Source organism: Crocuta crocuta, unplaced genomic scaffold, assembly GCF_008692635.1.
Source record: "Crocuta crocuta isolate KB4526 unplaced genomic scaffold, BGI_CrCroc_1.0 scaffold77, whole genome shotgun sequence".
Taxonomy (NCBI): domain Eukaryota; kingdom Metazoa; phylum Chordata; class Mammalia; order Carnivora; family Hyaenidae; genus Crocuta; species Crocuta crocuta.
In genome coordinates, this window is record NW_027532172.1 from 5,972,844 (window position 1) to 5,997,208 (window position 24,365).

Sequence of the window (24,365 nt, forward strand, 5' to 3'; positions counted from 1 at the left end):
TGCAGCAACTTAGCTCATTTATATATTTTTAGACATTAACATAACTGCTGCAGCAAATGTTAGTTTTCAAGTCTTAAGGTACAGCACTGTGATTTAAACAAATGTAGTTATGTCCAGTAAAATTATTAATGTTTGGATTTGTGGAAAAGTATTACACTTTTATTTTTCAAAACTGGTTTTGAGTTTTTTCCATTCTTTTGAACTTCAGACTTACCTCCCTTTGCCTTTTCCCTGTTTCCACCCAACCTCTTTACTTCTTCCTGGTCTTGTTCCCAAATCACTTTTCTCATCTTCTATATAAAGAATCCATTTTTAAGTGTCTATGTGATTGTTGCCCCTTGTGTTTGTACACATCAGGGAGCTTGTTTCAATGTACAAGTGACCTGGGGGGAAAGCCCAGAGTCTGTGTGATGCCCTCTGAAGCCTCCAGAACTACACTAAGTGTCATGAGATGCTCAAGACCTACTGAAAATGAAGACTGAAAGAGTAGCAAAATCCCTTGTTCACGGGAATTTGTTTTGCCACAGTTCTCCAGCAGATGTCACTGGTTAGTAATATGAAACTGTACAAAGGGACCAGAGACTATCCAGCACAAATTTCTTCTTCCAAATTTTAACTGATGCTTCCTTCCTCCAGAAATGTGAATAATTTTTTAAAAAAAGATTTTACTTTTAAGTCATCTCTACACCCAATGTGGGGCTCAAACTTATGACCCTGAGATCAAAAAGTCACACACTCCACTGACTGAGCCAGCCAGGTGCCTCCAGAAAGGTGAATCATTAAAATGTGCTGATGAGAGGCAAACCTTTCATTTCTACAAAGAAATGAGCACCGATCCTGGTCACAGCCTGAGGCCTTATGCTGTCTTGCAAGCTCCCATGAAGAACTGATTCAGCCTGTTCGTGTTAGTCAGCTTGGGCCACCATTACAAAATACCAGTCTGAGTGACTTAAAGAAAAGAAATCTATTCCCTCACAGTTATGGAGGATGGAAGTTCAAGATCAGGGTATTGGCACATTGTGCTTCTCCTGGGGCCTCTTCACTTGGCTTGTGGGTGGCTGCCTTCTCACTGTGTCCTCACATGGTCCTCTGTCTCTGTGGTGCACTCGTGGTGTCTTCCTTTCTCTCTCTCTCTCTTTTTTTTAAAGTAGACTCCTCACCCAGGATGAGCCCAACTAGGAACTCCAACTCAGGACCCTGAGAGATCAAGACCTGAGCTACGATCAAGAGTCAGATGCTTAACCAAAAGAGCCACCCAAGTGCCTTACTTCCTCTTCTTATAAGGAAATCAGTCCTTCTGGATTAGGACTCCACCCTTAACACTATATTTAACTTTAACTGCCTCTTTTTTTTTTTTTTTTAAAAAGGCCCTATCTCCACATACGGTCATGCTGGGGTTATGCTTCAACATAAAAATTTGAGGGGAACACAATTTAGTACTTAACACTGGGTTTATAAATTATTTTAAGAAATGCTTGGTGATATTTCAGCTGAAGATAGCTATTGGTGGAAAAAATACTAAATACTGTGAAAGGATATTGAGACAAAAATCAGTATTTCATTCCACTGTAATCATGTAAGCCTCAAAGGCAGGGACGCCTGGGGAAGGAAAAGTACCTATCATACAGACATGAGTGACTGTCGCAGTACCAGATTCTCAGCAGACTCTACTGACTGGGAACAGTCATCACCAAGGGTCAGACGTTCCCCTCCTAAATGTGGCATGATGTCAATACACACATTTCTTACTAAAATGCTTTGAAACTTCGACATATATTTAATAAATGAAAGGGGTTTGTGGGGATGATGTTTTTTTAATTAACAGGATCAGACTAACATTTCAAACTCAAAGACAGTTAATACTACTTTAGGACTATTTCAAGAAAGCTGCTTTTAAAGAATTTATGAACTCTCTTCATTTGATGAATTTATCACATGGTGTAGAAGGACTGTTGTGCTAGAACTTAGAAGTGCTAGAACTTAGAAGTTCTAGAACTTAGAACTTGGAAGGCACAGCTTTTCAATTCCAAATGCTTTCCAATGGAGAGGCAGCATCAAGGAGGGAAAGAGCTCATCTTTGAAGCTATTACATGCTCTGGGGTCTGAGCTTTGCTCTACCCACCACTTATTCACTATTTCTCTATATCCCAGATCCTAGGTCTGTCTCTTTAGTGGTAAGAGGGGATGGGATAATGATACTAAAACCATGTAAAAGGTTAACAATAGGAGACATTTAAAACATAAGCCTGGTCTCACAGAAGATATTTAACAGCTGCTAGCTCTCTTTATGCTGCTTTACGTTCCAGATTATTATTCAGTCAGACACACTGAGTTATTGTTGAAGTCTTCTGCAATCTCTGACAGCACGTGTCCTCACACAACTAGTTATTGCTGAAATCTATGGGTCATATAAGGAGCCCTATTCCCCTCACTTCTCTTTCCAAATTTCTTTTGTCTCCTTGCCTATAGGCAGAGCAGCCAGATCCAGTTCATCCCCCTTCAAGTCTTAAGACATTCTTTTACCCAGAATGCATCCTTCTTGATACTAGCCAGACAGTAACCATGTTTTACAACTTCCAGTGCAATTTCTGCCTCCCTCAAAGAAGGGTCTCTTGATTTTTTTTCTGCCCACAGTCATTTCTCCTCCTGATTTCTGATCCCTTCTTTTGTTCCTTCCTTCTATCCATCCATTCACATTTAAAAATTTTTTAATGGTTTTATTTATTTCTGAGAGAGAGAGAGACAGACAGACGACAGACAGCGTGAGCAGGGAAGGGTCAGAGAGAGAGGGAGACGCAGAATCTGAAACAGGTTCCAGGCTCTGAGCTAGCTGTTAGCACAGAGCCCGATGCAGGGCTTGAACCCACAAACGATAAGATCATGACCGGAGCTGAAGTCGGGCATTTAACCGACTGAGCCACCCAGGCGCCCCCCATCCATTCACATTTACTGACATTGTTCTAAGTGTTAACTATATGCATCAATGAACAAAATGGACAAAAATTCTCTGATTTGAGCTTACCTTCTGGCATAGGGAGCTGAATAATAATTAGGGTAAATAAAGAAAGAGAGAGACCAGGAGAGGGACAGTAAGGAGAAAATAAAGTAAGGGAGATAGGGTGTGTGTGTGTGTGTGTACTGGGCCTTACTGAAGGCCTAAGTGAGAAGGTGTCTTTCTTTCTTTCTTTTTTTTTAATATTTTTATTTATTTCTAGGAGAGAGAGAGAGCGCGCGCATGAGCAGGGGAGGGTCAGAGAGAGAGAGAGATACAGACTCTGAAACAGGCTCCAGGCTCTGTGCTGGCAGTCAGCACAGAGCCCGATGTGGGGCTCGAGCCCACGAACCGCGAGATCATGACCTAAGCGAAAGTCAGATGCTTAACTGACTAAGCCACCCAGGCGCCCCCCCCCTTTTTTTTTAATATTTTTAAGAGAAGGTGTCTTTCAAATGACAGTCTAAAGGATATAAGTAAGTAATCCACAAAGATGGTTTTGATGAGATTTGGGAGCGAAAGTCTGATTAGACTGGACTCAAGAGAGAACAGAAGAAGAAAAACTAGATACAGCAAATATGGACAACTCCTTCAAGGAATCTGCTATAACCATACAGAGACAAAAAGAGTGGTAGCTGGAGAGGAAAGAGTGGTTTTTAAAAAGTCGTATTTTACTTTTTAAAAAGAGGAAGTCAATGCTACATTTCTTTGCTAAGAAGAATAATCTAGTTGAAGGATGCAGATTATGCAGGAGAAAGAGGCAGTAAGTGCTGGAAGGGTGAAGTGATGAGATCTAGTGTAAAGGTGGACACTGGACTCACAGACAGGTAAGGAAGGACAGATGTGGTAGTGGGAGTCTATGGAAACTATCTTCTGTTGCTTTTATTTCCTTACTTAAGAGAACATCTGCCAGGATTGAGAATTTGGGAGGAGGAAGTACAGGTTTGGGGAGAGAAAAGGTAAGGAAGGCTTTTCTAGTAGAGGAGAGTGAAAGAAGTATGGAGACATAGTATGAATGCTGACATCTAAAGCCTACTAGAAGTTAATATGAGGTACTGAAAGTAAGGTCAGCCAATGGGCCTGTGTATTGTCCCTCAATCAAGTACAGCTGTGGTGCAGATGCAGCTTAGAGGACAGTTGGGTTTAACCAAAATGTGGTTTAGCCACGCAAAGAAAAAGGAAACTAAGGATATGTGCCACAGAGTGGTTATAATCGCTGAGCAAGGAATTTAAGGTTAGTAAAAGAGGAAGTGAGGAACAGTAAAAATGAAGCAAGATCAAGTTGTCAGTGGTGAAGCAGGGCAGCAAAAGAGCCCAGGCAACAGTAGGCAGCAGGAGACTGGGATCACTGAGTATGAAGAGCTGCGATGCCTGTCAATCCAGAATATGACCGTGGGGGTGAGTGGTTGAAGTAGGGTGGAAGATAAGGGGTGAAGAAACGGAAGAGCAAGATTTTGAAAGAATAATCTATATGGAAACAAGAAGAAAGAGCTTGTGGATTATTAGATAACTAAAACAAGGAGGAGAAGTGGCTGACAGAATATAATAACATGAGGTTTGAAGGTGAGGGTTTTAGGGAGGAGGGAGAGAGATTGGTTTGGAAGCAATAAGGAACAACAGAAACATTTACCCGTCTCCTATCAGTGTCACAAGGAAAATGGAAGAGAAGAACCAAGGGCAAGCCAACCTTCAGCTAGACAGGAAAATGAAAGCTACACTCTGAGAACAGGCTGAGAATTTAGGGGATTTAGATGAAATTTAAGTACTCAGGACAGTGCTACCTTTGGGCGCATTATCACTTTTGACTGTTCCAGGTGACTTAACCTCTGTTTTGTCCTCAGTTTCTGCATCTGTCCACTGGGGATAATCATGGCATGTACCTCATGGTACTAATGTGAGGATGATGTTCAAGGACACAAGGAAGGCATTTAGAAAGACCTTAAAATGTGCACCTACCACAAAGTCTGCATTTTAAAAATGTCAGTTATTCCTACAGGCTATTTTCTCTCCTTCATAATCATTTTGGAATCTTTTAAGGATCTTTTATTTTCACTTAACATTTGAATAATATTAAAAAGTTTTATCTTCAATAAGACTGTAAACTCTTAAAGAGGAGGGATAATATCACATACTTGTCTGAGTTCTCCACAGAGTTCAAGGCCTGAACAACACTGACAGAAAGCTCAAGTAGCAATTCATGAACTAACACCACTCGTGACCTCTGAAGAAGACATCGCTGTACTCTCCCATCTCCCAGATCAGTCTTACATATATCAAGAGATATCACTAACCGTTCGAGGGGAAAAAGGGGTGTGTGGCAAGGATAAACAGAAATGGGAGATAATAGCTCATAGGTCTCACACCAACTTTAACTGTCACTCTATTTCTTCTCTGTAGCTGTCTCTCTACACATAAGTACACATTTTTTCTATCTCCTTTCAACAGGCTTTGGTGTACAACCTCACCAAAGGCTTTCTGAAACATAAATGAGCATATTTTCTCAAAGAAAAGGATTGAGGGATAGAAAAGGGATTCCAAGTCTTACTAGAAATTAGGTCATATGATCATTTAAAATCAAGAAACCTTCCCAAGAATGAAGGGATATGAAAGAATGATGTGAGGGGTGCCAGGAAAGCTCAGGTCACGATCTCACTGTTTGTGAGACTGAGCCTGAAGTCAAGCTCTGGGCTCTTTGGGATTCTCTCTCCCTCTCTCTCTGTCTCTGCCCTTTGCTCCACTCAGGCATGAGCACACACATACTCTCTCAAAATAAACTCTAGATGTATCCAAAAGTCAAACATTTTAATTATAAAGAAACTTTCAGAAAATATACTTATTAGTTCTATTTAAAAAAAAAAAAGAGAGGACTCTTCTTAGCTTCAGAGAAATCATGAAAAAAAAAAGATTTATATATTCAATAAACATTTAGTGAGTGCTTGTTGTGTGCCAGACAGTGTTCATGGTAGTAGTCACATATTAAAATTTGGGTCAATAAAAAATAGCAAAATTAAGGTAAGTAGCAAAACCAAGTTGGAAACTCTTGCATTAAAATTTCAAAAGGTTAAAAATGATGTTAGAAATTTGCTAAATTTACCAAAAAAAATCTCACTTATAAGAGATAAAAGAGAAAAATACTACCAAACTAGTCCCATAGGAGAAAATAAAAATACACTTCTCATATATGGAAAACATTCATTTTTGTTAATAGTCAAAAAAGTGCCAAATAAAACAATCTGAGGCACTACTTTACATCTAAATTAAAGTAGTGAGCACCACCTATATTGTGAGACAGTGGCACAAGAGAGGCCTTTGTAGGGTGTCTTTCTCCCTGCAGTTTATTCTGTAGAATGCCTCTGGAAAGCAATACACAGAAAAACTCAGGCAACGCTCAAGTCTCTGACCAGAGAATACTATGCAGCACTATAACTGAGGAAATAATTTTAGTGGTTCAACAATGTCTGCGAGAAGTTAATATAGCATAATCTAGAATACCAGAGAAAGAGCAATACAAAAAGTAGTTGTTATGAATAGACATTTTTCCAAAGATGACATCCAGATGCCCAACAGTCACATGAAAAGATGCTCAATAGTGTTTATCATCAGGGAAATACAAATCAAAATTACAATGAGATATAACCTAACACCTGTCAGAATGGCTAATATCAACAACACAAGAAGCAACAGGCATTGGTAAGGATGCAGAGAAAGGGGAGCCCTCTTGCACTGTTGATGGGAATGCAAATTGGTGCATTCACTCTGGAAAACAGTATGGAGGTTTTTCAAAAAGTTAAAAATAGGGGCCCTTGGGTGGCTCAGTCAGTTAAGTGCCCGACTTCAGCTCAGGTCATGATCTCAAGATCTGTGAGTCTGCTGACAGCTCAGAACCTGGAACCTGCTTCAGATTCTTTGTCTCCCTCTCGCTCTCTTGTTCCTCCCCATATCACACTCTGTCTCTCTCTCTCTCTTTCAAAAATAAACATTAAAAAAAATTAAAAATAGGACTACTCTAGAATGCAACAAACAATTGCAATACTAGGTATTTACCCAAAGAATACAAAAATACTAATTCATAGGGATACATGCACTCTGATGTTTACAGCAGTATTATTTACAATAGCCAAATTATGTAAACAGCCCATGTGTCCATCAATTGATGAATGGATAAGGCAGATGAGGTATTTATATACAATGGAATATTACTCAGCCATAAAAAAAGAATGGAATCTTGCCATTTGCAATGACATGGATGGAACTAGAGAGTATAATGCTAAGCGAAATAAGTCAGTCACAGAAAGACTAAGAAGTTTATGATTTCACTTATACGTGGAATTTAAGAAACAAAACAAATGAGCAAAGAGTTGTAAAAAAAAAAAAACAGAGAGAGAGAGGGAGGCAAACCAAGAAACAGACTTTTTTTTTTTTAAATGTTTTATTTGTTTCTAGGAGAGAGACAGAGAGAGAGAGACAGCGTGAGCAGGGGAGGGTCAGAGAGAGAGGGAGTCACAGACTGAAACAGGCTCCAGGCTCTGAGCTGGCAGTCAGCACAGAGCCCGACGCAGGGCTCGAAATCACGAACCGTGAGATCATGACCTAAGCGAAAGTCGGACGCTTAACCAACTAAGCCACCCAGGCGCCCCAAGAAACAGACTCTTAACTACAGAGAACAAACTTAGAAATACCAGAGGGCAAGTGAGTGGGGAGGATGGGTTACACAGGTGATACGGGTTAAGAAGTACACTTGTTGTGATGAGCTATATGCAAGTGTTGACAAAAAAGTTTTTAGAAGCCATAATTATGAACATGGAAAAATACTAACGACATAAATGAGATAAACTATTATGTACACATACACTCAGAACTCAAAATAGAACGGAGGAATTGCAAGTAACTTTTATAATGTTCTATAAGGCTGTTAACTTATCTTTTCATTTACAAGATCAGTTTATTTTTATTGAAAATAATCCCATCATAAAACAGCATTTTGGCAGTATGTTATGAAAGAGAATACATACCTGATACTCGCCGATCAAATCTGCCAGGAATTGGGACTGCAAAACAAAAAAGAAGCAACATTCAGTCATCAATATATGTCACATGACCCCACCTTTAACAATATAACTAAAAGTACTTTAATACCAAATGTTGGGTCAATTTATACTCTTCTATAATCAACCAAAGACAGTAGTTCAACATGATCGTATAAAGGCAATATAAAGAAGAATTTATCTTTTTGAAAACAAGCTCTTTATAACTTCAATGTCCTCAAGATGGCAAATTTATTCTGTTTATATTCATGTTCCATTTAATCTGTATCATACTGGGGCACCTCGGTGGCTCAGTCGGTTAAGCATCTGACTCTGGATTTCAGCTCAGGTCATGACCTCATGATTCATGAGTTTGAGCCCCACATCTGGATCCACACTGGCAGTGTGGAGACCGCATGGCTCCCTCTCTCAGCAAGTCCCCAGCTCATTCTTTCTCTCTTTCAAAGTAAGTAAAAAACTACTAAATTTATTGGTAATGTTATGATATTAAATAGTTAAATTTTCTTCTTTAATATTCTTCAAAGATAATCCCAAGACCTGCTGGATAATAGCATTTAAATCTCATTTTAAAACAATTTAATAAGTTTTACACTAAAATGAAAAAGGAATTAGCTACTAAGTTATATTCTCACTCAATATAGGTATGTTTTCTCCTGCCTATGGTCAGGGTATTAGTCAGAAAAATATATCATATATCCTTATACTGAAAATTAAACACAAATTTTCCTTTTGCCAATTTTTTCAACTTTTCACCTATCATCCTTTATGTTTGGTAGTTATCTAAATTTTCACCACTAAACTATATCACTTGAGTAAGGTGGGGGTTTTTGTTTTTTAAGATTTTTTTCAAGTAAACTCCACCTAACGTGCGGCCAGAACTCACAGCCCCAAGATCAAGAGTCACATGCTCTACCGACTGAGCCAGCCAGGTGCCCCAAAGTGGTTTTTTTTTTTTTTTGTTAACTTTCAGACCTTAATCTGATTATTTTAATTTAAAAAATGATGTAAAATATGCCTTCTCAGCCTCCATAAAAGGAGAAATTTGAAGATTAGTGAAAAACAAATTGAAGTCAGTGACTCAGAGAGCCAAACTCAACTAATGTGAGGTCTCAGAAACAAAAATAGACTCAGGAAGGAAAGAAATGCTCATTCACCATAATAGAACAAGAATTATCTTTTCGCATAGCACTGGGTAAAAGTTATGTTATTGGTACAAACAGGCAAAATTTCAAAAGAAAACCCTAGCCATTACTGGTAGAAAGTACCTATGATAGTCCCTTTCTACTTCCTCAATGAAACTGTGGATTTGTTAAAATTAATGCATCTACCAGCAATGAAAGATGATAAAGTCTGTTCAACAGATATCGGTAGGGTACCTAGTAGATGACATGCACTGTTAACAAAGACTCCTGGTTTCAGGAAACTTGCATTCTAGCTTGAAGTGTGCGGGAGAATTTCCTTCCATCACTTAAAACATGTTCCTGTCACTCAAATAGACAGATGAAATGGATACCAGCTTAAGCTCTCAATCCAGGCCTCATGGGACTTCCATAATTAAAATCCCACTAGATGTTAGTATATAACCTAAAAGTATAAAACATACAATGAAACAATTTAGCACGGGTGCTATCAGGTAATATCTCAAACAAAGGATTAGATATTAAGATTATGGAACTACTATAAAATGAGAACAGAATGTTTAAAACAAAGAAATAGAAATGGTAATCAAAAGCATAAATAAAGGAATAAGATATAACCAAAACAGGGAGAATTGAAAAAAATTTGGAATTTCTAGGAAAAAAAATAACACATTGAAATTTTTTAAAACAATGATGCAAGGCAACTTCTCTGGGTACATAACATCTAAAAGTGCTGGAAATTATAAAACATCACTACCAACAACTTACTACAATAATACTGATGTAAACATACAGATATAAATCACAAGGAAAATTAGAAAATACCTGGAGATAAATGAAAACAAAAACACAACATACCAAGTACTATGGATGTACTGAAAGTAGTGCTAAGAGGGAAATTTGTAGCTATAAATGCTTATGTTTAAAAAGAAGAGGGGTGCCTGGGTGGCTCAGTTGGTTAAGCATCCGACTTTGGCTCAGGTCATGATCTCATGTTTGTGAGTTTGAGCCCCACATCGGGCTCTGTGCTGACAGCTCAGAGCCTGGAGTCTGCTTTGGATCCTGTGTCTCCCTCTCTCTGCCCTCTCCCCTGTTCATACTGTCTCTCCTTGTCTGTGCAAAATAAATAAACATCTTTTTAAAAGTTAAAAAAATAAAATAAAAAGGAGAAAAGTCTCAACTTAATAAGCTAATTATACACCTTAAAGGAAGTAGGGGAAAAAAGGGCAAACTAAACCCTAAAGCAGCAGAAATAAGGAAATTCAGAGTAGAGAGAAACTATAAAATAAAGCATAGAAAAAAAAATCAGTGAAACTGAAAGCTGATTCTTTGAAAAGATCAACAAAATCAACAAACTGTTGATTGACTTGGACTGACAGAAAAAAGAAGAGTCAAATTACTAAAATTAAAGTAGGGATATTACAGTGGAATACACAGAAATAAAAAGTTTTTATAATACTCTGAAAAATAGTATGCTAACAAATTGGATAACCTAGGTGAAATAGACAAATTCCTAGAAATATACAAACTTCCAAAATTTACACGAAAGGAATAGAAAAATCTCAACAATCTATAACAAATAGGGTGATGGAACTGGTAATTAAAAATCTCCTAACAGGGGCACCTGGGTGGCACAGTCAGTCGGTTGAGCATCAGACTCTTGATTTTGACTCAGATCATGAGTTTATGAGTTCAAGCCCTGTAATGGGGCTCAGAGTATGGAGCCTACTTAAGATTTTCCTCCTCCTCTTCCCCCACCCCAGCTCCTTCCCCTGCTCACATGTTCTCTTTCTCTAAAAAAACAAAAAATCTCTTAACAGAGAAGAGCCCAATACCAGATGTCTTCATTGTAAAATTTACTAAACATCTGCAGAATTAACATCAACCCCTGTTATATTCATGCAAAAAAAAAAAAAAAACATCAAAGATAAGGGAATACTTCCTAACCCATTTTTTTCATTTTTTTTTTTTAATGTTTTATTTATTTCTAGGAGAGAGAGAGATAGAGACAGCATGAGCAGGGGAGGGTCAGAGAGAGAGGGAGTCACAGACTGAAACAGGCTCCAGGCTCTGAGCTGGCAGTCAGCACAGAGCCCGATGCGGGGCTCGAACCCACGAACCGCGAGATCATGACCTAAGTGAAAGTCGGACGCTTAACCGACTAAGCCACCCAGGCGCCCCGCATTTTTTTCATTTTTAAGAAATTTTTTTATTTTAGATAGAGAGCACACAAGTGGGGGAGAGGGGTAGAGGCTGAGAAAGAATCCTAAGCAGGCTCCAAGCTCAGCACAGAGCCTGACAAAGAGCTGAATCTCACAACCCTGAGATCATGACCTGAGTAGAAATCAAGAGTTTGACACTCAACCAACCGAGCCACCCAGGCAACCCCTTAACTCATTTTATAAGGCCAGCATTACCCTGATACTAAAGCCAAAGACATTACAAATAAAGAAAATATTCATTATGAATACAGACACAAAAATCCTCAAAAAAATAGTAGCACACAAGACCTGGCAACATTTGTACACCATGACCAAGTAAGATTTATCCCAGGAATGCAACAGTGGCTCAAAATAAGAGTATCAAGCAAAATACATCACATTAATAGAATTAAGAGGTGGGGAGGGGCAACACATTAACATCTCAATGATGCAGAACAAGCATGTGACAAAATGACACTCTTTCATGATAAAAAATAAAGTAAGAATATAAGGGAATTTCTTCAACATGAAAAAGTCTCATATGAAAAACCCACAGCTAACACCGACTCAATGGTAAAAGACTGAAAGCTTTCTCCCTAAGATCTGGAACAAGACAAGATGCCTGCTTTTGCCATTTCTACTCAAATTATTAGTGAAAGTTCTGGCCATAGCAATTAGGAAGTAAAAAGAAATAAAAGCATCCGAATTAGAAAGGAAAAAGTAAAATATCTGCTTTGGAATGACATGATCTTCTATGTAAAATACCTTAAAGAATCCACACACAAAAAAGTTAGACTTAAATGAATACAGCAAAGCTGCAGGATGTAAAATCAACACGCAAGGGGTGCTTGGGGGGCTCAGTTGGTTAAGCCTCCCAGCAGCTCAGGTCATGATCTCACAGTTTGTGAGTTCAAGGCCCACATCAGGCTCTCTGCTGTACACACGGAGCCTGCCTCTGATCCTTCTCCCTCTCTATACCTCCCCTGGTCATGCACAAGCGTGCTCTGTCTGCCCCGCCCCCCGTAAAAAATACATAAACATTTAAAAACAAAAACAACAGATAATAAGCGTTGGCAAGGATGTGAAGAAATTGGAATCCTTTTTTTTTTAATTTTTTTTTTTTCCCTAGGAGAGAGAGAGAGACAGCGTGAGCAGGGGAGGGTCAGAGAGAGAGGGAGTCACAGACTCTGAAACAGGCTCCAGGCTCTGAGCTGGCAGTCAGCACAGAGCCCGACGTGGGGCTCGAACCCACGAACCGCGAGATCATGACCTAAGTGAAAGTCGACGCTTAACCGGCTAAGCCACCCAGGTGCCCAGAAATTGGAATCCTTTTGCATTCTTGGTCACAATGTAAAATGGTGCAGCTGCTGGGTAAAACAGTATGGCAGCTCCTCAAAGATTAAAAACGAATTACTATATAATTCAGCAATTCTACTTCTGGGTGTATATCCAAAAGAACTAAAAGCAGGGTCTCACACATACATAGCCAAAAGGTGGAAGCAATCCAAGCATCCATCAATGGATGAGAAGATAAAACAAAATGTGGTATACATACAATGGGATATTATTCAGTCTTTAAAAGGAAGGAAATTCTGAAACTTGGCCGTAAGATTCTATGAATGAATCTTGAAGACACTATGCTAAATAAAGTCAGTTACAAAAAAGACAAATCTTTTTATTTTATTTTATTTTTATTTATTTCTGAGAGACAGAGAGAGACAGCACAAACAGGGGAGGGTCAGAGAGTGAGGGAGATACAGAATCTAAAACAGGCTCCAGGCTCTGAGCTAGCTGTCAGCACAGAGACCGACGTGGGGCTCGAACCCACGAACTGTGAGATCATGACCTGAGCCGAAGTCGGACACTTAACCGACTGAGCCACCCAGGCACCCCCAAAAAAGACAAATCTTGTATGATTCCACTTATATGAGGTATCTAGAATTGTCAAATTCATAGAAATAGTGAGAATAGCAGTTGCTAAGGGGGAGGGGAGAGCGAAGTTATTATTTAATGGGTACAAAGTTTCAGTTTTGCAACATGCAAAGATGTCTAGAGACAGATGGTGGTGACTGTTATGAATGTACTTAATGGCAGTGAATTGCTTTAAAATGGTAAATTTGGGGGTGCCTGGGTGGCTCAGTCAGTTGAGCCACTGACTCTGTATTTCAGCTTGGGTTATGGTCCCAGGGCTGTGGGATTGAGCCCTGTGTTGGGCTCTGTGCTGAGTGTGGAACCTGCTTAAGATTCTCTCTCTCTCTCTGTCCTTCTCCCCTGCTTGCACTTGCCCTGCTCTCTCAAATTAAAAAGAAAAGAAAAACTTAGGTTACGTAGATCTGTCCATAATTTTTAAAAATATAAATATATATAAAGCAAAAAATGACACTATAACCTATATGTGTGTGTACCCATGTGCATATATATAAAGAGGAAGTGGGAGAGAAAGCAAAGCATGGCAAAACATTAACGAGTGGTCAATCTAGGACTTCACTTGCTCTTCCAATTTTTCTGTAGGGTTACGATTTTTTTCTAATAAATATTTAAAAATTAATCTCAAAGGGCACGTGGGTGGCTCAGTAGGTTAAGCGTCCGACTTCGGCTCAGGCCATGATCTCATGGTTCGTGGGTTCAAGCCCTGCAGCGGGCTCTGTGCTGACAGCTAGCTCAGAGCTTGGAGCCTGTTTCAAATTCTGTATCCCCTCCCCGACCTTCCCCTGATCATGTTGTCTCTCTCTCTCTCTCAGAAATAAATAAAACATTGAATAATTAATTAATTAATCTCGGGGCACCTGGGTGGCTCAGTCAGTTAAGCATCCGACTTTGGCTCAGGTCATGATCTTACGGTTCATGGGTTTGAGCCCCATGTTGGGCTCTGTGCTGACAGCCGGCTCAGAGCCGGGAGCCTATTTCAAATTCTGTGTGTGTGTCTCTCTCTTTGACCCTCCCCTGCTCACGCTGTCTCTCCTCCTCTCTCAGAAATAAATAAATCATTAAAAAGTTTTTTAATAACAAAATAAAAATTAATCTCAATGTAGCCCCTCAAATCAAACATGATAAAATTTCATTTTTTATTTCATTTTTATTCTGTTGTCAAATCATGTTATTATATAGCCAATTCAAAGTAAATTAAATGCATGCATATACTTTTCTTTTTAAGTTTTTAATTTCTGTCATCTCTATTAAAGTATATGTATATTTATATGTAAAACTTATATAAAACTTATGTTTACAGTTTATCTATACAGGATCTTATTTTATTTTGTTTAATGTTTATTTATTTATTTTGGAAAAGCACGAATATGAGTTGGGGGGGAGAGAGAGAGAGAGAGAGAGAGAGAGAGAGAGAGAGAGAGAGAATCCCAAGCAGGTTTTGTGCTGTCAGCATGGAGCCTGATGTGGGGCTTGATCTCATGAACCATGAGATCATGACCTAAATCAAAACCAAGAGTCAGGGGCACCTGGGTAGCTTAGTCGGTTGAGGCTCCGACTTCGGCTCAGGTCATGATCTCACGGTTTGTGGGTTCGAGCCCTGCATCGGGTTCTGTGCTGACAGCGGGCTCAGAGCCTGGAGCCTGCTTCTGATTCTGTGTCTCCCTCTCTCTCTGACCCTCCCCTGCTTATGCTGTCAATCTCTCTCTCTCCCAGAAATAAACAAAACATTAAAACAAAAAAAACAAAAAAACAAGAGTCAGAGGGGCACCTGGGTGACTCAGTTGGTTAAGCGTCCGACTTCGGCTCAGGTCATGATCTCGCAGTTCGTGGGTTCAAGCCCCGCGTCGGGCTCTGTGCTGACAGCTAGCTCAGAGCCTGGAGCCTGCTTTGGATTCTGTGTCTCCCTCACTCTCTGCCGCCCCCCTGCTCACACTGCCTCTCTCTCTCTCTCTCAGAAATAAATAAAACAGTAAAAAAAATTAAAAAAACAAAGAGTCAGATGCTTAACTGATGCCACCCAGGCATCCCTTATTTATTTTTTTTATTCGAATATGGCTGACATGTTACATTAGTTTCAGGTGTACAACATAGCAATTCAATTTCTCTATACATTATGCTATTGCGCATAAATGTAGCTTACCATCTGTCACCATTCAATGCTATTACAATATCATTGAGTATCTTCCCTATGCTGTGCTTTTTATTACCATGACTTATTCACTCCATAAGTAGAAGTCTATATCTCCCACTCCACCAATTTGCCCTTCTTCTCACCCCACTTCTGGCAACCATCTCTGGATTTATAGATCTAATTCTGCTTTTTTTTTTTTTTATTCATTTGTTTTTTAGATTCCACATATAAATAAAATCATATGCTATTTGTCTTCCTCAGTCTGACTTATTTCACTTAGATAATACCCTCTAGGTCCAAACATGTAGTCACAAATGGTAAGATCCCATCCTTTTTTATGGCCCCAAATAGACAAAGCAATCTTGAAGAAGAACAAAGCTGGAGGTATCACAATACCAGATCTCAAGATATACTACAAAGCTGTAGCAATCAAAATAGTATGGTATTGGCACAAAAAGAAATACACAGATCAACTGAAGATAGAGCCCAGAAATAAACCCTCGCTTATATGGCCAATTAATCTATGACAAAGGAGGCAATAATATACAATGGGGAAAAGACAGCTTCTCTTTAATAAATGGTGCTGGGAAAACTGGACAGCTACATGTAAAAGAGTGAAACCGGACTACTTTCTAACACCATACACAAAAATAAAGCCAAAAGAGATTAAAGATCTAAATGTGAGATATGAAACCATAAAAATCCTATAAGAGAACAAAGGCAGTAATATCTCTGACATCAGCCATGAAAACATTTTTCTAGATATGTTTCTTTTTTTTTAAAATTTTTTTAATGTTTTATTTATTTCTAGGAGAGAGAAAGACAGCGTGAGCAGGGGAGGGTCAGAGAGAGAGGGAGACACAGACTCTGAAACAGGCTCCAGGCTCTGAGCTGGCAGTCAGCACAGAGCCCCACGCGGGGCTAGAACCCACGAACCGCGAGATCATGACTGAAGCGAAAGTCGGACACCTTAACCGACTAAGCCACCCAGGCGCCCCTCTAGATATGTTTCTTAAAGGAAAGGAAACAAAAGCAAAAATTTTCTAATAATTGTGTCTTCAACCAAACTATTACATATCACAAATTTAAAAGACAAATAGTACCAGAAGCTATAATTAAGAAAACAACATCAGCAAACACAGTCATCCTCCAATCCATCTCTCCCTGCTCCTAATTCCTGCTCCCCAGAGGAAACCGCATCAAATTTGTGGGTGCTTCTCCTGAGATTTACTTTACACTTCCAAATAATAATTGCATATCTCAGTTTTAATTACTTTTTGACTTTCAACTCTAGAAAAGAGCAGGATAGGATGATCTGGATCCCTGGCAACTTCTTAAAGCTTCCTGTCCTACTGGCCCTGGGCTGCTATACGTCAGGGTTCCTTTAAGTGCTATTATTTTAGTCTGTCACGCACAAACCTAATCCTCCTAATCAATACAGAAATGAAAGCAAATTCGGTCCATCAAGATGACAAAGAATGCTGGAAATCATGGAGATGGAATAACAATACCGAACATATATGTGCCAGGCTCTGGCCTAAATGCTTTATAGGTATTAAGTCACTTAATTCTCACACAAATCTTAAGAGGTAATGCTTGATAGATAAAGAATCACAGACCAAAATAAATAACTCACTCTACTAACAAAAGTGGAACCAGGCTTGGTGGCAAACAGACTTAGGTTCACAGCACATGATCTCAGCCTGCCACACATGTAAGTGTAGAAGGTTAACATCAAGAATCACCCAGGGGGATGCTAGCAGGGTAAGTGGCTAACACTTACATCCATGCAACTTTGTGAAAGTACCCTCTTTCTTGAAATGCCTAAAATGTCTTTTCGAATGAAGTTAAAAGCCATCATTAGAAATGTGTATCTAGGGGCGCCTGGGTGGCTCAATCAGTTAAGTTTCCGACTTCGGCTCAGGTCATGATCTCACGGTTTAGGAGTTTGAGCCCCAAGTCTGGCTCTGTGCTGACAGCTCAGAACCTGGAGCCTCTTTCAGATTCTGTGTCTGCCTCTCTCATTGCCCCTCCCTCGCTGTCTCTCTCTACCTCTCTCAAAAGTTAATAAACATTTAAAAAATGTTAATTAAAAAAAAGAAATGTGTATCTGGAGTCCTGGGATGCCTGGGTGGCTCAGTCAGTTAAGTGTCTTGACTCTGGATTTTGACTCAGGCCATGATCTCACAGTTCATAGGATGGAGACCTGCACTGGGATCTGCACAGGCAGTGTGGAGCCTGCTTGGAATTCTTTCTCTCCCTCTCTCTCTTCCCCTTCCTCCTTCCCCACCCCTAAAATAAATAAATAAGCTTTAAAAAAAGAAATGTGTATCTAGAGCCCCAACTGAATAATTTCTGAGACTAGCTCAGTTTATCAAATAATAGTACTTTCAAACTAATCAAAATGAATTGATAAACCAGGCCAAAAACACAGTCCTTTTCTAAGATCAGCATGAACAGTTCTTTTTAAAACTGTTCTCTTTGTCAGGGAACCTGGATGGCTCAGTCAGTTAAGCATCTGACTTTGGCTCTGGTCATGATCTCATGGCTCTTGAGTCTGAGCCCCACGTTGGGCTCTCTGCTATTGGTGCAGAGTCCACTTTGGACCTCTCTCTGCTCCTCCCCACTCACACTCTCACTCTCTCTAAAATATAAACAAACAATAAAAAAAATTTTTTTTAACTATTCTCTTTTTCATTTAAAATAAATTTATTTAAGTACAAAGAGTCAATATAAAGAAAAACAGATGTATGGGCAAAATAGACAAAGAATATTAAGAGGCACAGACTTCCAGTTATAAAATAAATAAGTCATAGGAATGAAAAGTAGAGCATAGGGAATATTATAATCAATAAAATTATAATACTGTATGGTGACTACACTTAGTATGGTGAGCAGTGGATAGTGTATAGAATTAACAATCACTATGTTGTATACTTGAAACTAATATAACATTGTGTGTCAATTATACCTCAATTATACATTCTTGTTTAAAAAAAATAAAAGAAAAGTAGGAATAACTGCACTTGGCCATAGTTTAATCTCTTGGTGGCATCAAGTCTGCAATACTTGGAGATAAAAGGGAAAAACACCATTTTTAAGAGAAATAACATTTTTTTAATTAACAGTTTTATTGAGATATAATTCACATACCATACAGCTTACCATTTAAAGTATGCAATTCAACGGCTTTTAGTACATTCACAGAATTGTGCCTCCATCACTATAATCAATTTTAGAATATTTCTGTCACCTAAAATAGAAACCCAAATCCAAAAGCATTCACTCCCCATTTTCCTCAATCCCTTTAGCCCTAGACAACCACTAATTTATTTTATGTCTCCATAGATTTGCCTATTTTGGATGTCTCAAATAAACAGAATATAGTATGTGGCCTTTTGTGACACGTATCATCAGTACTTCATATTTTTGTTGCCAAAAACTATTCCATTATATGGATATACTACATTTCATTTATCCATTCATCAGTTGATGGAATATTTGTTTTTTTACACTTTGGGGTTATTAAGAATAATGCTGCTTGAAAATTCATGTGTACATGTTTATGTGGATATATGTTTTCATTTACCTTGGGTATATACATAGGAGTAGAACTGTTGGGTCATATGGTAACTCTATGTTTAACCTTTTGAGAACCCGCCAGGCTGTTTCCAAAGCTGTTGGAAACATCCTAGCCAACACTTGTCATTATGTATTTTTACTACAATAACAAGTAGGTATAAAGTATCTCATTATGGCTTTGACATGAGTCCTAATGGGTGATTTAAACTGTTTTATTACTGCTAAAAATCCTAATTTTTGAAGAGTTAACAGGATTGTATTCACTATCATCTTTAAAAAATAATCCCTGCTCCTCTGTGACCTGTTGTTGAAAATCAATTCTCAGGTCCATGATCAGTAAAAGCCAGTCTGGACTTCACAATCATTATTCTCTTGCTAGTCTTAGATCTCTGTTTTTCAAAAGATTATCAACAAGCAGAAAGTGGCTTTAATCAGAGAATTACTTAAAATGTATGTTTATCAGTGAAGACATCTACATGGGCATATTCACTATCACAAAGGGTTGTCCTGGACATATTCATTTGCCTTGAAAAATGTTATTACATATCCAGCAGGATGAGAAAATGTGACAAAACCTACCACCTAACAAGTAAACATAACTAGTCATGATAAAAATCAGTAGTTGTCCAATTGTCAATTGGTTCACAGTTTATGTCCTGCTACCATTTCCTTCCATTCCAGGATGGCTAGAATAACTGTGCATGCTATTTAAAACCCCAGAGCAAAACTGCAAAAACTTTTAAAACACACCTAATACACCTGAAGCCCAACAGAATCAGATCTGATTGATTCTGTATCACTAATCTCAGTAGAAGTATCACTAATCTCAGTATCTCCTCCTCCTCATACACATCTCAAATCCATTTGTTTATTCCTGCTTTGTTCCTGAGCTCCGACCTATTTCTCATTACCTCTGGAGGTTTGCACTTGAATGACCAAGGTCAAGTCTGTACTAGGTCTCCCTGTCACCATCACCATTGAAGCCTACCTGTACCTCCTCCCTCTGCTTCATCACATCACCCTTCCTCCATCCCACACACATTCAACTTGGGCATCAAGATTTAGTCTGCTCTGGAAATTTGTCTCCACTCTCTATGCTTCCTCTAGCCTCAACTTTAAAAAAATACCTCCAGGGGTGCTTGGGTGATTCAGTCAGTTAAGCCTCTGACTTCCACTCAGGTCATGATTTCACCATTCATGAGTTCAAGCCTCATGTTGGGCTCTGCGCTAACAGCTCAGAGCCTGGGGCTTGCTTTGGATTTTTTGTCTGCCTCTTTNTAAACAAACATTTAAATATTTAAAAAATACTCCCAGGGAATACCCCAAATAACTTTCATACAGCTCTAATCTTCCAAATACAGACTACTAACCACATCATTACCTCACTAAAATCTCTGATAACTTGCCTATGAATAGGATCCAAAGTATTTCTTTTTTTTTTAATGTTTTATTTATTTCTGAGAGAGAGAGAGAGAGAGAGAGAGAGAGAAAGGACATGCGCAGGGGAGGGCCAGAGAGAGAGGGAGATACAGAATCTGAAGCAGGCTCCAGGCTCTGAGCTGACTGTCAGAACAGAGCCTGACGCGGAGCTCGAACCCACGAACTGTGAGATCATGATCTGAGCCGAAGTTGGACGCTTAACCAACTGAGCCACCCAGGTGCCCCCCTAAAGTATTTCTTTCAAGGACTTTTCACAATCTTCTATTTCACTTCCCTGATCTTAGCCTGCCACTTTCCACCTCACCAAGCTACAGATTTTGTGCTCTGAGGTTTCTGTGGGTTTGTTTCTCCTTTAACTTGGCCTATACAATATTCCTGTCTTCTCTGCCTGGCAAACAGCACTTGCTTTGTTGGTCTCTGTCCCCAGGTAGAATGGGAGCATCTCAAAAGCAGAAGCCATGTCTACCTCATCTTGGAATCTCTAGCACTTAGCACAGTGGCCTAACATACAACAGGCACACAGATATTTGAGCTGGAGCACATACTACATTGTTGATGTCCTAGACCAGTACTTCTCAAACACATTTTGGACAGTAAAAAACACATCTAATATATGGCAACAGACAGGAGAATGGTGGTTAGCAGGAAATGGGAGAAGCAGGGATGGCGGGAAGAGGAGTTGTTTAATGGGTACAGAGTTTCAGATTTGTAACATGAAAAAGTTCTGGAGATCTGTTTCACAACAATGTGAGTATACTTACCACTACTGAACTGTATGCTTAAAAATATTTAAAATAATAAATTATACATTATATGAGGCAACTGGTTGGCTCAGTCAGTTAAGCACCTGACTTTGGCTCAGGTCATGATCTCACAGTTCGTGGGTTTGAGCCCCACATCAGGCTCTGTGCTGACAGCTAGCTCAGAGCCTGGAGCCTGTTTCAGATTCTGTGTCTCCCTCTCTCTCTGACCTTCCCCTGTTCACACTGTCTCTCTCTCTCTCTCAGAAATAAATATTTTTAAAAAATTTTTTTTAAATTAAATAATACATTATGTGCATTTTTACCACAATTTAACACACACATTTAACATGGCAACCCAGTATACTGGGGTATACTTTACTTTGAGTATACTATGCTCACTATACTATACTATACTTTGAGTATACTCAAAGAAATCATGATCTGAGCCAAAATCAGGAGTCAGACGCTTAACTGACTGAGCCAACCAGGTGGCCCACCAGCATTGTTAAAAAAAAAATCAAATAGAAAATATTAGAGTTTATTGCATGTAATAAAGTTACTTTTTTTTTTTTTGAGAGAGAGAGAGCATGTGCAGGGGAGGGGCAGAGGGAGAGGGAGAATCTTAAGTAGGCTCCACACTGAGCGTGGAGCCCATCGCAGGGCTCAGTCTCACAACTGTGAGATCGTGACCTGAGCCAAAAATCAAGAGTCAGATGCTTAACGGACTAAGTCACCCAGAGCACCCCTAAGGTTATATATTTTCAGTTATGACTGAGTCGTGAGATTGAACCTGGCATCGGGTTTTGCATTCTCTCTCTCCCTCTTTCTCTCTGCCCCTCTCCTGCTTGTGCACACATGGATCTCTCTCTCTTTCTCAAAATATTTAAATAAACATAAAAAAACCCCAATGATGGTCATTGCATTCTAAATTGACTTCAAAACTCAGTAATGAATTACAACCCACAGGCTAAGTATCACTGCTCTGGAATGCACTGCAACCTTTCTCACATCAACAAAGAAGGGGTAAATATCTCATTGCCTCGGCTATCTTATGAGCCTCAAGATATCCTTTCCCTCTGTTTTGTTGGACTAAAGATAGCAAGAACACTCTAATGTTAGAATATTATACAGTAGTATTTGAGGTAATAATTTAAGATGTTGCCTATGATGTGCCAGCTACTATATCAGGAGGTATATAAATGAAACAAATTCGTTAATCAATAGAATTTACATTCTAATGGGAGAAACAAACAAGAAATATACATGTGGCATCAAAAAGGGAAGGAGAGGGGCACCTGGGTAGCTCAGTCGGTTGAGCATCTGACTTCGGCTCAGGTCATGATCTCACGCACGGCTTGTGGGTTCGAACCCTGCGTCGGGCTCTGTGCTCACAGCCAGCTCAGAGCCTGGAGCTTGTTTCAGATTCTGTGTCTCCCTCTCTCTGACCCTCCCCTGCTCATGCTGTCTTCTCTCTCTCTCAGAAATAAATAAAACATTTNAAGTATATCAGAGATTACTCTGGGTTCACCAAACCCTATCTTCTTTTCCTACTGGACACACAGCTAGACTATGTCTCCTGGCCTCTCTGGCGGTTAGGGACAATATTGAACTGCTCTGGCCAAGGGAACACTGGTGATTGATGTCACCAACTCCAGCCTGACTCCTCAAAATCCTCGCATGGGCACCTCTACATTCTCCTTCTCTCTTTCAACCAGTTGCAGAGGAATCAGAACACTGAATCTCCAGAGAAACCCTTCCCAACCAGGGTTTCCTGAGAGAATTAAGCCGTTAATACGGTTTAATCTGAGTGACTAATGCCTCAGTTCTCCCAAGGATGGCATAGAATTAGTATCATTTCCAGAATCATAGAGAAATTAACTCATGACATGCAATAGATGTCCTAGGGCATTACTTCCCCAGACTTCCAGTTTGAAGTGTTACTCTAGAGGATTAAGGAGCCTGGGTCTCTGAATACGTGGGGAGCAGAGACCCAGCCCTGCCAATGCACAGTAGACTGTGACATGAGCAAGAAAAACAAAACAAAATATTGTGTTTAACATGATAAACAATAATAATGGAATATAACCCATAGAAGGAAGAACCCATGAGTCCATACTGATATATAAATAATAAATAAATACATAAGAAGGGAAAATCCTTTCTTAGAGTAATATTCTGACCAGTAAGTGAGAAAAGAGTGATGGAAAAAATTTTTTATTACCATTTGGCAGCCATCCTAATAAATAACCAAAGCAACAATCATCAATGGATACTAAAACTAGTGGGTAAACAGTATCAGGAGAAACAGGATCTTTACAGTTTCAAAGTATCTCCCAAGATATCAACTAATTAGAAAAAAAAGTTAACTTTATGGTGGAGTAATCTGGCCAGATACATCCTTATCCAAGTGATTAAAGCTGATGCCACCAGTAATAGGCCAAAAGAGACACCCAGTGTCTCCTGATGTAATGCAGTGAGGACACAACACTACTTCTGTGGTATTCTTTTTTTAATGTTTTTTAATGTTATTTTTAGTAACATTTTTTATGTATTTTTTTTAAATGTTTTATTTATTTCTGAGAGAGAGAGAGAGCAGGGGAGGGTCAGAGAGAGAGGGAGATACAGAATCGGAAGCAGGCTTCAGGCTCTGAGCTGGCTGTCAGCACAAAGCCCAACACGAGGCTTGAACCCAAAAACCGTGAGATCAAGACCTGAGTTGAAGTCGGATGCTCAACCGACTGAGCCACCCAGGTGCCCCTACTTCTGTAGTATTCTTACTAAAAATATATAACCTGAAATCAATCAAGAAGAAATGACAGATAAACACAAATCAAAGGATATTCTACAAAATATGTGGCCAGAAGTCTAAAGACTTCTGAAATATGACAACTAATATGACATTTGATCTTGGATAGGATCCTGAGTCAGAAAAAAAGTTTTTATTTTGTTATAAAGACTACTATGGGGACAGCTGATAAAATCTGAGTATCTATAGATTAGATATTAGGTACTAGTCTTATATCAAAGTTATTTCCTACATTTTGATCATTGTATTGTGGTTATGCAACAGAATACGGCTTCTCTATTTTTAAAGGAAACATACCAAAATCTTTAGAAATAAAGGGGCATCATGCTTGCAATTACTGATACTGTCTTTAAAATG

General features: G+C 39.1%; 1 protein-coding gene across 1 annotated transcript in view; it reads right to left on the reverse strand.

The window, feature by feature from the left end:
* PRKAR2A (protein kinase cAMP-dependent type II regulatory subunit alpha) overlaps positions 1-24,365 on the reverse strand; it is a gene marked incomplete at its 5' end in the record, with an annotated part of 102,721 nt that overhangs the window by 39,654 nt on the left and 38,702 nt on the right. Inside the window, one exon of the mRNA XM_077777047.1 lies at positions 8,005-8,040. Coding sequence (XP_077633173.1) covers positions 8,005-8,040 — 36 coding nt within the window. The remainder of the gene's footprint in view (positions 1-8,004; positions 8,041-24,365) is intronic.